Genomic DNA, 14,311 nt, shown 5'->3' on the forward strand with positions numbered 1-14,311 from the left:
TCTTGTGAAGATGGTGCCCAGAGTTGTGAATGACTGCTTGTCGCTCACAGATTGCACAGCTGAGTCAAATTCTGTACTGGTAGTTCAATGTTATTGTGCAAGTTAAAATTGAATTTCTATTGTTCTGTTATTACACAGCTATTTTCACATTATAAACAGCTGAAAGAAAAGAATTGGAGTAAATGCTATGTGCGCTGCATTATCTTCTGTGGTGTATGAATGATGTGTGTTACCAGTTTAAAATCTTAGCCCTGATTCACTGATTTTCTTTAGTTTTGAGTTGATTTGACAGTACTGATAACTCTAGAGTTACTCATGAAGTAAGTAGTGAGAAAGGCAGTAAGCCTATGGAAAAGCTGAATAAATGAGCAAGACCTTCGTCAAGAATACCTGATTATTTGAAAATTTTGTGTGGTTGGAGAAATTTTTTCAGTAACTTTTTGTACTAATGAAAGTGTTCAACTGCTAAAATATACTACTATTGAAATTTTCCCTCAAAGCCTTGTAGGCATGAACATTTTTATTGTGAGAGGGGAACAGAAGCACTTTTTCTTCACAAATTATAAATATGTTTCAGTTATTTTTCAAATTTGGAAATAATTGGGGAAAAAAAGGGATTTGTTCCTGGTGAAATGTTCCAGTGGTTGCATCTAATTTTATCTGTTATCACTTTATTGTACTGTTTTTACGGTTACGCTGTTTACTGTATTACACTATTTCACTATAATAAAGCTAAAGTAATATTACTGACCCTGGATGTTTATTTAGGTTGGTAATGTCTGAGTGCGTGCTCATCTCTCATTGTAGAGGAGCTTCAGGAGGTAGTGCACAGCCAGATGTTTCCAGATACTGATACTCAGACTATTAAATACAGCAGTTGTGTGTGAGTTTGACCTTAATGAAATTTATTCTAGTTCAGACTAGTAGTTATTTTTGTTCCTATGTTATTATTTCTTTAACTCTCTTCCCCTTTACCTGTCTCATAAAGTGAAAAAGATGTCTTTAGAAAAGTCTCTCTTTCACCTCCCTGCCCCAAGCTATTGCAATATCAAGAAACACTCTCCTACAGTCCATGTGTCCCTGTAAATATTTAGGTCTACCTTATTTTTTTATCTTTGACTTTACAGGCCCTCATACATCAATCCTTCATCACTCTCCTGTCATCTCGTCCTCTCTTTTTACTTTTCCATATAATGCTGACAGGTCAAGAGTGTTACTAGTTTCCAGAGGCTTTCTGCTGTTATGCTGTACTGAAAAATGGTGATGGGCATTTTGTGATGAACTCTGATATCACACAACTATGTCTTTCCCTGCATTATTTGTTCAATGTATTATTTTCAATACATATTTCTAGGTTTTATGCCTTTAGACAGTAGAATATCCAGTGAAGGATCCTTTTCTAGTATTTGTGTAGCCTTTTAAACACTGGGGAATTAACTATAGTTATTGTTAACAAAAATCTTAGAAAACAGGGCTGAAGGAATTTTAGGAAATTTCCTGTATTTGTTTGCATGAAGAATTAGTTACTCCAAAAGCATCTATTACAACCATGCAGGCATGTGATTTGTACAATTTGTTCCTTAATAAGACTTTCAAAGCAATTTAAATACCTGAATTAGTACATTTTGCATTTGGGTATTTTACAGTTGGCTGTGATATAGTGATTTGTCCTTAAGCAGAAGTAGTCTCAAGATACATCCTTTTATTTTTATACAGCGAGAACACATAGTTGGGAATTACCCCAACTTCTGAAGTCTCTTTCCTTGTACATACTTAGTATATTCATTTCAATTTTTCTTACAGGAATTATCCAGCAATTTTAATAATGCCTTTTGTAGTACCTTTATTTACAAAATATCAATACAGGTTTCTACACTGCATGTATATTTGAAAATTGCTTAAATTGCTCGGTCCAGGGAATCTTGTGTATAAGTAGCTGCTAAACATGTACACACACACACATATATATATATATGAGATAGACTGTTATTTGTTCATTAAAAGCAGAAAATGAATGTCCGAACAGATAGAGGAAATTACTTCTTTGGTTGTCCAAGCTAGAGGAAATAAGAACTTATTAACTTAAAGGACAAAATACAAAATTACATGTAGAGGCTACATCTACTTTGAGAAAAGTTTATATTTTTTGTGTTGTTTTAGGGGTTTTGTTTGTTTTTTTTGGGGGAGAGGCGGTTATTGTTGTCTTTTTTTCTTTTAATATGTCTCTTGTATGCCTGTGGTTTTGCACAGTGTAAAGTTTTTGGAGCACATTGAAATATGGTGACTCACACCTGTTGAATGTTTTATAAGTAACTTTTAACTGGCTATTGTGTGTATAAGCATTATGGGCCTCACCTTGATTTCTATCTCAAATCCTTTTTGGCATTAGCTGGTAATGCTTAGTCAAAAATAAAACTTCTGGCACGTGGATGTTTGCCTTCCCTCAGTCAGTGTTTCATGCCTTCCCTGTCCTTCCACAAGGCAATAGGAAGGGCTCTACAGGACATTAAAGTCCATATGGGAATGATGAGATTTGGAAGAGTCAGAGATGTTGCATTCATGAAACTACTTGACAAACTAGGCAAGGTAGTTTTTGAAAGTTAAGCACCCTTGCTGGGGAAAGGGTTTGCTGTGGTACAGAGCACTGTTTAGAAACTGATGGCTGGACAAAATGTTGGCCTTGTATAACACAGGATCAATTGTCCTCACATAAGAAACATTACAAAGAGTAAAATATATTGAGAGAAAATTCAACTTCTATAACTGTTTCTAATTCTGTATCTTTTAGTGGATGTCTTCATTTATGCTTGTGAGGTATTTGAGTGATGTGCAAAGAAATGATGCTGTAGGCGGGAACAATTCTTTTGTCAGCACTGTATAGATGAGAAAAATGAATAAAGCTATGATGATGGAAGGAATTGAACTGGATATGCTCTTTCTGTGTTTTTCCTGTTGTTGAGGATTCTCCTCAGTAATCCAGTAGGTTAGCAACAGGAATTCTGAATAGAGGTATAACCTAGGATTGACATTGTAACCGGCTCTGAATAAAACCAGGAAGATGCATGAGGAATTAACTGCTTAATGTTTCATGATAATCAGATGGCATGTCTACATTTAATAGGTCAAGTAGTAACTGAGAAGACTCTGAAGCTGAATTAACCTGTGCTGTTTCACAGATTTTCTGACATTATGGGTTCTTATACTTGACGTCATCTCTCTTTGGCCTGAAGGCTTTAATTTTCAAAAGCATTTCTCTAGAGTAAAAACCTTCTTTCTGCTTTCTTCATATAATACAGTAACAGACAATTTTATTTTCTTGTAGGGTGCTTTGAGTGCTGCATCAAATGCCTGGGAGGTATTCCCTATGCATCTCTGATTGCTACTATCCTGCTCTATGCTGGAGTTGCACTATTCTGTGGTTGTGGACATGAAGCACTTTCAGGAACCGTCAACATTCTGCAAACCTACTTTGAGATGACAAGAGCTGCAGGAGATGTTATTGATGTCTTTACCATGTAAGTTACTAGTTTCTTCTAATTATTTCTTTTTAAAGCTACTGCAGTTTTCCACAGGGGATATAAATTTGACTCAAGAAAACGTATTGCAGTGAAAATCATAGAAAGAATGATTTGAATGAGCTCAGGTGATGGATTTCTGACAGAGCTGATATTTTTGCTATTTAAAAGAAATTTGCAACACTATTTAAGTTCCCATAGCTATAATTTAATTTATTACTAAACATTACTTCATGTAATACTGATGAATCTGTTCCATTCATTCTTGTTTTTAACCTTTTTATCCTGGACTATTCTTTGCTGAAAAGTGTAAAAAATTAAAACATCTACATAGATAAAGCAGGAGTTTGTAACAAATAACAGATTAGTTCCAGGAAAAATACAATAAATGAGTTCTATTACCTCTGGTTTTCCTAGATTTCATCTGTTTTGAAGTTTTCATGTTTTGCTACTCCTGAAACCTATTTGTTGAGTATCTCCTTCATTTTGGCAAATTAATTTCATTTAATAAAGTAATTTATTGTAATCTGAAATTAAATTATGTATTTGCTAATCTCTTAAATACTGTCTCTTTAAAACCTGATCTTCTTAGATATTTGAAATTCAAATCCTTATTTGGCTGCTAATGATTGTAACTAAAGCTGAATATTATCCCCAATTTCTTAAACCTTTTCTTTCATTAATATTTTTTTGAGAAGTTATTTGATCATCCATCAAAACAACTACCTGTTATGTTGTCTAGTTCCATGATAATGGCAGCTCAGTGCTTGGCAGTGGTCAAAAAACAATCCAAGTACCAGGAACTAATAGGAAAATCTTAGAGAAACAGATAACATACTTATGACATTGTATAAATCCATCTTTCATCCATATCATTAATATTGTGTACAACATTGGTGCCCCAAATAAACTAAAATAAAAGGATGATTAGAAGCTATGTGGTTAAAAATTGAATATAGTAGAACTGTTTAAACTAGAAAGAGGATGATTAAGAGATGTTGGGCTAGAGGTCTGTAAATGCACAACTTTATGATTAAGGTGTGCAAGGTTAGATTGTCTTTCTCTTCCAGTACAAGAAATTTGAGGTTTTGGAGGAAAATAGTAGTCATGAAGCTCAGAAGGTACAAGTGATGTTTCTTCAGTTGTTGTGTTGCAGACCTGTGAAGCTATTTGCATACTATAGATGCTAAAATATTCTGGGTAAAACCCCAGAAAATCTTGGAAACCACGTGATGGTTTCTAATGATATACGGATTCACCCAGCTCAGGAAGTTTCAAAGGCTATAATATCACTGGGTGCTATTCTGTCAACTTGCCTGATTTTACTTTTTTATATTCATTGCTTGAGATAGGAAAATGGACAAGATATGTATTTGATCTGACTTGGTATCATGTTTTCATGATAGCTGGAGACCGAATCTTAAATCTCAGCTTGCTTAGAGCGATATTATCAACATGCGTCCCAAAGTTTCTGTTGCGGTTTAAGCCCAGCGGGTAACACAGAACCATGCAGCCACTTGCTCGTTCGTCCTCCTTTTTTCATCCCCCCCACTTCTGGAGGGATGGGGAGGAGAACTGGAAGAGTGTAACTAAAATGGGTTGAGATAAGAACAGTCCAGTAACTAAGGTGTAATACAAAACTACTACTGCTACCACTAATAATGATAATGATAAGGGAAATAACAAGGGGAGAGAATACAACCACTCACTGCCTTCTGACCAGTACCCAGCCTGACCCAAGCAGTGATGTAGCCCTTCCGGATACCTCCCCCCAGTTTATATACTGGGCATGATGTGCTGTGGTATGGAATACCTCTTTGGCTAGTTTGGGTCAGGTGTCCTGTCTCTGCTTCTTACCAGCTTCCCCTCCTCCCTGGAAGAGCATGAGACTGAAAAGTAGTTGATCGGAGTAAGCATTGCTTAGCAACAACTGAAAACATTGATGTTATCAGCACTGTTGTCAAGCTAAAGTCAAAAACACAGCACTGTACCAGCTGCTAAGAAGGAGAAACATGACTGCTACTGCTGAACCCAGGACAGCTCCTCTGTGAATGTTTAGCTGTATTGTCTGAGGAATCAGTAGAGGGGACAATGTACCAAGTAAGGATGTCACTGCCATGTCATATCCAGATTTCTTCTTAGGACTGAGGAATTTAGATGTTCTTGTATAATAATATATGGGGTAGATAGGAAGTATGTGACTTCTGAATTGCCTTTTTGGCGTAGCATTTGGAATAATGGGTCTGACTTGACTTGGCGGCTAAGGTTCATTGTTAACCTGAGTGAAAAATCCATCATTTTATTAGCTCTAACTTATTTTATTGGTCCCTGGGAAGCCATTAGTGCAGAACAGCCGCAAATCGATGCTTTCTCTTCATAGCAAGTTTTCCAGCTTCCCTCTGTCAAATGCTTAAATGAAAATATCAATCTGGAGACATAGTTCAAATGCATATAAAACTGGGTGTGAAATCAAATGCTTCCAGTTCATTGGAAATAACTAAGGAACTGTAAAAAACTGTGCTTTTTTGGTCTGTTTTTTTTTTTTTTTTTTTTTGGCATTTAATTGTAAAGCTTAACTGGTAGCTTTATGACAGATTTGGAGTTTCTGATTACTTAAAGTTATACTAAACCCAGTTCTTTACTTGGCAGACATAATAGAATAAAAATTTTAGTTTATTCAGTTGTGAAATATGTCTCTAAAGTTATGTCTTAAAGGAAAGAGGAGGAGGAAGTATTTTGACTAGAAGGAGATGAGCCATTGCTTTTAACTGGGTAAACTGTATAATTCTCGAGAAACTTGCAGTTAATTTTCTACCTGTTTAAGTATATGTTACTCTGCTTTTAAAAATAATTTTGTAGGACAAGAAATATTTCATATTTTGTCACAACTAGTAATTAACAGTTAGTGGTACAAAAGCTTTGTGGTAATTGTATTGCTTTGAAAGGTTAAAAAAGCAGAATGAAAAAATAAGTAGAAACAAACAGTGCAGTCCCTACTTAAAACTATACATATTGAAATGGAAATTGCTGTTATAAGCTGTTGTTTGGGATGTGGATTACTTCAGTATGTGTAGAGTACTTATTTTAGTTCCTTGTGATTCAAAGAGATCCTAAGAAAATAAATATGGTGGTTTAAATTATTCTAAAAACTGCCTTTATGATATTTTAAATGTAAGAGGTAAAAGGTTTATGTTGCCTGCTTTGTCAGTTTAACAGCTCTGTAGACCACTGAAACTGAGTAATATGCTTAAGGAGGATGTGATATACAGTCATTCTTCTAATAACTTGATAAATTGTAGTGTATATCTGCAAAGTACTGGGTATAACTATATTCCCTTAATCACTGATTTTGACAAGATTCCGAAGTCAACAGGAATAGATGTATGATTATCAAATGTGTATTTTACAATCTGGATTTTTATATTTTTCTGGTGTTTTGAACAAATTCCAGAAGATATCTTGTAAGAAATCAGCAGCACAAGGTATGTTTGGTGTTATTTCCCAACAGCATCTTTTCACAGTTCTTTCTTTTTAGTATGCAAGGCCAGATAGTGCCATCTGTCACGTTTGTGATATATAGGCCATGAAACAAGGGAATCACGCTCTTAGTGTGCAAAATAAAGAAATCTTCCTGATAGAAACATTAACATTTTCCTACTTCAGAGATAATTCAGGTTGTTATTTGCTTCCCTTTAAAGGTGTGAAACCAAATAGTAAACAAAATGAAGTTACAGTCTATAAACCTGTTGTTACTATCTTCTCTACTGGAAGTGCCACAGACACTAATGAAAGCATGCTCTTACAGCTGAAAGTTTCTTTCCTTTCAAAATATGAAAGCCTCTGTTTCAGGTGCTGTTGTGTCCAAGTTTGATGCTTGCTGGTAACCTTTCTATCAGTGAATAGTCATTGCTTATGAAAAGGATATTATTTGATAATATACATATGGATGTGAAACTGTTTTCTTTTGAAGGAAAAAACAAAAGAGCATATGTAGAAGCTTTTATATGCCCCCTCTTAGTTTTTGAAACCAGTGTTTTGAGAGGTAGATAGACGGATGATATTCTGATCTTCTGCTGTTCTTTCATTTCATTGGCTTTGCAATCATCACAAGTTAAATATTTGTACCACTGAAAATATTGTTGTTGTCAACATTATTATACTAATATTAATGGAATACTGAGACCTGTAATAAAGGTTAGCTGATATGAAGTATGAGATTTATAATGCACTTGCATTAGACCATGTGGTGGTTCTGGTTTAGTCATCTACTTAGTACACAATAGTAGTGATCTGTTTTTCCCTATACATGTCATTCTATTACAAAAGTTAAGTGTTCTGTACTTGAACATAAATTATGTTTTAAACACTATTTGTATTATGGGAAGGAAAACATCTAAGGATCTGTATCAGGACAAGCAATCACTGGTTTACGCGTGGCCATGTCATAGTATGTTTGGAAACAGCAACCACCCAAAAGAGTCCCTATAGATGACCTTTCTGGTTCTGTAAGAGTATCCATCTGGGCACCAATTCAGTCATCTGAGCCTATGAAGAGGAAGAGACAGGAAAGAAGTGGATATGTATTGGAGCGTTGCCAAACTAGTAGGATGAATGTACCGTTATTTATCTGAGATGCATATTGGTTTTTTTTTGGACGTGTATACTCCCTTTTGGTAGGGATTATTTTCACATTTCTGAATATGTAATAGTATCCAAGCAGTTTTTTAAACGGTAGCTTACTTTTCCTGTATATAAAAATATATTATGTAGGGAGTATGATCTGAAGTTTCTAGCTTCACATGTGTAAAATTAGCATTAAAAGGTTCTTATAAAATTAGTTTTATATAAAAAATAGGTATGCCTTCTTAGAAGTATGTTTGGTTTTAGATAATAGATTTTATTGTTCCATTAGGTCAACTCAATATCTCTAAATTATCTGAAAAAAAGTTGCAAATATCAGCAAAGATTCTTTATTACCAAGTATTTTGCAAATGCAATACTTGGAAACTATTCTTAAAATCCCTGAATATTACTTTATTAATGCATGTGAAGTGTAGTTTCTTCTGTGACAGCAAATAATTTTTAATTAATCTCATTTCACTGAAGTATTGTAGAAATCCTACTCGATATGTAATACTGTGTGCCTACTGTATTTGCTGCACAGGCAGACAATCTTGCACTATGAAAAATGGACAACAGTGGGCTGAGAATTGTGGTACTCAAACCCTCTTTTGATGACTATGCAGCATCTCGCTTTTTGGTATTTTGAAGATGTAATCTCTAAAGATGTGCTCCAAAGTTAAGTGGAGAATTCATATGGCTACATATATATTAGAAAGCAGTGTTAACACGATAGAAACTATTGGTAGACCTAAATACTTGGTTCTAATAACTTGCTGTTCATACAGTATGTATTTCAGGGGCTTATTCTGAGCTCAGTCTTGGCTGATAAAATAGACTGAATATTCATGAGCGGCCTGAGTGCAGTAGGAGCACTCCTGAAGCATACTTACCATTTAGCTTTACATGGAAAGGAATCCATGTTGTGCTCTCTGAAAAACATGATGCAAACCATATTTCAATAATCAGGGACAGCTGCAAGACTTACTTAACCCCCTCCCCCATAGTATATTCTTGAGCCAAAGTGCTAATGGTGATTCACCCACAATCTCTACTGCTGTGAAGTTAAAGGTTTATTCACTGAGCTTAATGACAAAAAGACTTGTAACTTGACTAATGAGAGTTCCCACTAGTAGCACTCTGAGTTCTTGTACCTGGATTCTGATTATGTGTAGAAGAATGAAGTTATCTCTTCAAGGAAGGCCTAACTTTGGCCCATATGTCTTGTTCATGTATAATGATTTGACAGGAACAACCAGAGAGAGTACAATGTCATCAAAGGATGCATTTTTTATATACAAAAAAATGCAGTTTACTTAAGGAGAATAGTTTCTAGTTCATGGGAATGGTTCAGTCACACGCAAAAAGTATCAATGGACAAATGCAGCATATTAAAGATTCAATTCAGAACATGGCATTTTAGATCTTGTATCAGTTGTTAGATGCATTAAATCTGGAAAAAAATGCCAGTACCTGAGAATATGACCTTTTCAAGATGATACAGTGCTGAAAAGTCACATTTACTGCCTACTCAGCTGTAGTATGTAGCCTGGTGTTCTGTGTTCTGTTAAAAGTAAAACCAGCAAGAAATTATGTAAGTAAAATTTAGGATGTGGGACATACCTGCAAAAGTGTAATCCTAATTTTATTAAATGATTGAAGAAGGAAATTCATAGGAGAGCATTTCAATAGCAGCAGAATAATATTATATAAAGACGTATTTGACCTTCTTCCCTTCATCTGTGCAAATACAATCCACTACTTTTAGCCAAACAGCTGTATAATTTAATACTGTCTTAAGCAGCTCTCTTTCTTGGTTGGCTGGAATTTTAGATTGGCTATAACCACTGTGTGCCTGTGACTCAAAGCATTTGCAATAGGTCTTTCTCAGCAGGTGGGTCATCTTCATAGAAAATATCTTCTCTTTTAGATGCCTTAATTTCCTTTTAGACTTAGTTTACTTTATAAACATGTAAAATAGAAAGCATAAATTCCTATGAATTATACATTTTGCTAAGTCTTGCTTCATGAGCCATGCAAAACTAAAATAACTGGCCTTTCCACAGGAGATCTGAAATTGGTAAAATTAAGTATTACCATCACAATCTGGAGTTTTAACATAAAGTTCTTAATCTGAAGCTATCAGTACGTACCGGGTATGACTTCAAGTTTACATTAGTTATAACAAAATACTCAGAAAACTTGTGATATGCTTTTGCCACATCTTTTTACACTGCTGCTGCAGGAAGGTGCCTGGGAATTGAGTACCTATAGTGTACAACATCATGTAATTCTGCCATAAATCTGCATATTACTGTGCACTAATTTAAATCTTTTTTGTCCTTCTTCAGGCAAAGAGGGCTCCATATTTCTTCTGTAATTAGCATCTTTAAAAATGTTTCTAAGAAAGTCTTGCTAGAGGTGAACAGACAGAACAAACCTGGGTTTTCAGAAATAACTTTGAGAAGAGCCTCCTCCATATGTCATAGTCAGAATTTTGTGGTTTGGACTAAAATTTTTCATGATTATTTAAATTCTTAAACTGGATCCTTTCCTGTTCCAAGAAAGTAACAAGATTCATCAGGCAAAAATGTCATTTACACTGGTATTGCTGCTTTTCCTTTAGCTTGTTAATTCTTTACTGCTTTTAGAGCTGCTCCACGGCATCTTGGTTCAACTGTCCCATTCCTAGGAAGGAAGCAACCATCAAACTTTTACAGAATGATGATTTAGGGTTGTATTCTGCTTGCCTGTAGAGAGTTGTACATCACAAATCAATGTTAAAATCAATGATATCATATTCTGTTTTGAATAGAATAGCTAAATCTGGCCCTTGCAGAATGTGAGTGTATTTTCCATATTTTAGTATGATAATCTTTTATTTATACTATCCTAATCTGGCTTTAGTTTTGAATGAATTATACATACCATTACATACAAAATTTCTTTCAGAAATACAGAATGAGAAGTTTCTGTTTCCTTTTTATAATGTTTTATTTCTACTTTTAGGTCTTTGTTGCTCTTATCCTTTGTCTACTGTTAGTTGTTTCTCCTGTTAGCATTTCCTGACAAACTTTAATTGAGCATTCTGTACTTCAGTTTTGTTTTCCTCTCCACCTGAAATTCAGAAGTTTAGACTCTGTATTAACTTAATCTCAGAGAAATCCCTCATGGACAGAATGCTTACATTTTGTTATTGGTTTCATTTCCCCTTTCTCCATAGTGAGGATATTTCAGTTTGTTTTACCTCCTTTATGTTGTTACCTAGAGTTTTTTTGGACTTACTTTGCAAGTAGCAGGCAATTATTAATAAATCCTTCTTTCTCCTTGCTGGTTGTGTGTTTGCCTTCTAAGGTTTGTCCTTGCCTGTCTCCTCCCTTTGTTAACAATTCCTCTATGCTTCATGGTACCAACTACCATCTTTGCTCAAGCTGTTTAAGTGGATGTGTCATGAACTTACACCAAGAAATTGTTCCTATGTGGTTTGTTGCTAAATACTTCCATGGGGCATGGGTTCTGCGTATCCTAAACAAACCTTCTTATTTGCAAATGTCCCCTTATATCCTGTCTCTCTTCAAAAGACATACTTGCAGAACTGCTTCTACAAGGCTGAGATAGCTTGAGGGAGCAGGCTGCTATCTCAGCCTCTTAGCAGCCTCTCAGGATCAGTCCTTCAGGGGGCAAGAGGATCAGCATGAAGGCCAGCACTGCTGTTTTACAGAGTAACAGAGATTATTGTGCACTCTAGATGTGAACAGCATTATTTAAAGAAATAATAAAACCCAACAAAAACAAACCTCCCAAACTGGAAAAACTGATCTACCCCAATGGTAGTAATTATGTGAAATTGTCATGTTTCTAAATTGTCTATGCCAGCTGTAAAAAAAGGCAATTCTTAATTAGGAATTGTACTATGATAATATCACAAACTTTTTTTAGCACTTTGATAGATTAGTATTTTATTTTCCTTATTTTATGTGTGATTTTTTGTTTGGGTTTTGTGGTTTTTTTTTTTGTTTGAAAATATATATAATTGTCTAAATCTACTTGCGTTCAGAGAGTGTAGGTACACTTACTGGCAATTATCTGCTATTCAGCAACTGTAGTTTCTGAATGTCTATGTCTATATTGGAGAAGTTATAAATTTAGGAAAATAAATGTGAGGCAGGATTATAAATGCTGGAAAACTAGTTCCGCAGTAATAAGTATTACTCTGGCTAGGCCAAACAAAATCTCTGTAAGATTAGGATTATATTACTTGTTCAGGCTGAAGCCTACGCATACTCTAATTGTATAAAAAGGTTTTCTGGACAGCATGGGAATCACCTGTCACAAGGCAAACTAATGTGGTGGGTTTTCCTGCTGTTAACTGCCAACAAAGGTCTGCAATGCATTCTTATGTTAACCAAATTAAAAATATCCCTAGCTAGTATGTAGGTTGCTCCAGAGAAATATCAAGTAGTTTTGATCAAAAAATATGTCATTGTATATTATCTGAGTACCAACCTTCAAACTTCAGGGTAGAAAGTGTACCATGATTAGATTGATTAGTGTAATGCTTCAAGGTTCTTACAGTTTGCATGTCCTTTTAGGACACAGTAGAATATAATGGGCCAATGTTAACAGTTCTTCTTGGCTTCTATGTTGGGGTAGTAGATCCATTTATTATGCTGGAACAGTAAAGATTTATTCCAGTGAAGTTATTTTTTCCACAAGACTAAAACATTATTACTTCTAGATGCAGTTAACAGGAACTAATTATGAATATTGAAATAATTTCAAAACAGGCTGTAATAATTATGATCTCAGATGGTTGAAGGAGTCTCAATAACAGCAAAATAACTTAATTTGTTATAACACATTTTTGACAAAAGCCTGCTACATATCGACCTGATCATTCCGCAATTAATCTTATTGCTTTCTGATTTATTTTACTTTTTAATCCTTGCATTTGCCAAAGCACAGTGAAAATCATAGAATCATAGAACCATAGAATAGTTAGGGTTGGAAAGGACCTTAAGATCATCTAGTTCCACCCCCCTGCCATGGGAAGGGACACCTCACACTAAACCATTTAACCTAATAAAATACACAGTAGGAAGTCTGCAACATCGACCTGACTCACTGAGAATGTTTTTATTCACCTCTAAGCTGTCTCTGCTGGAATAGTCTACTCAGTGCTCAACTACAACCTGTTCATTGAGATGCTAGCATTGACAGCTTCCGTCAGTAACTTCTGCCAGTAGAAGTGTTTTCTTTAGGGCTATTTTAATATTCATCTTGTTGGATAGAATCCAGATTCTGATGAATGAATTAGGAAGTCTGCTTAATATGGAATAATTAAAGACGCAGCAGCAGAAAAAGACTAAAAATTGAAAGATCAGCTTGATTTAAGTCGCAAATTGAAAACAGTGATGTTTATTTTTCTAACATTTCTGAACACAGTGTAGTGAGAAAAAGTAAATCTGGAACCCGGGGAGCATCTACAAGATTAAGACAGTACGGAAATTATGTCTGAGATTATTCTATTAAAAAAAAAGAAAAAAGTGTTTTACTAATTTCAAGATGTGATTTTCCCAATTAAATTGGGAATTAGATAATCATTCAGCTTATGCTACTCAGCAACTTATGTGAAAATTGCATGATCAACGCAAATTTGTTGAGATCTTCACAACCTTCATTGATTGCCTTTTAATAGAAATGTTCCATGGCTTTAATTATATCATTGTATGTATCATATAATATTAATAGGAGTACTACATTTACTGAATAAGCATTCAAGATTTCTTTTTGTTCTTCTCATTTAGTGTAACTTTAATCTTCATCTACTAGATCTCTTTCCAATCCTGTCAACAGTACAAAATTTATCTTTATAATTTTGTCTCTTTTTCCTTTGCTTCTTGCCCACCCTTTTCCTTCCATTCCAGCCTACACATGTGTAAGCCTTGCTTGTCCTTTTTCTTTGTCCTTACCCATCTCATCTATTGGCTCATGTTCATCATCCCTTCTGTCTTTCCCTTCAGTCTCATGTTCTCATACATTGTCTGCAGCATTTGAGAATTTGCTGAAACACAGATGGCAATTAGTTGCCCTGGGTTCATCCAGGAGGAATCAAACCTTATTTTAAAGAAAGGCAATTTCCAATTTACAAGACCTATAATTTATTATAATTTTAT

The 14,311-nt window shown here is 34.9% G+C and overlaps 1 protein-coding gene across 1 annotated transcript in view; it reads left to right on the forward strand.

Moving 5' to 3' along the window:
• GPM6A (glycoprotein M6A) overlaps positions 1–14,311 on the forward strand; it is a 117,213-nt gene that overhangs the window by 75,012 nt on the left and 27,890 nt on the right. The window contains exon 2 of the mRNA XM_061474802.1: positions 3,323–3,515. Coding sequence (XP_061330786.1) covers positions 3,323–3,515 — 193 coding nt within the window. The remainder of the gene's footprint in view (positions 1–3,322; positions 3,516–14,311) is intronic.

Source organism: Pezoporus flaviventris, unplaced genomic scaffold (assembly GCF_033815535.1).
Source record: "Pezoporus flaviventris isolate CSIRO_AGI_PZ_B2104156 unplaced genomic scaffold, CSIRO_AGI_Pfla_v1 ptg000002l, whole genome shotgun sequence".
Lineage (NCBI taxonomy): Eukaryota > Metazoa > Chordata > Aves > Psittaciformes > Psittacidae > Pezoporus > Pezoporus flaviventris.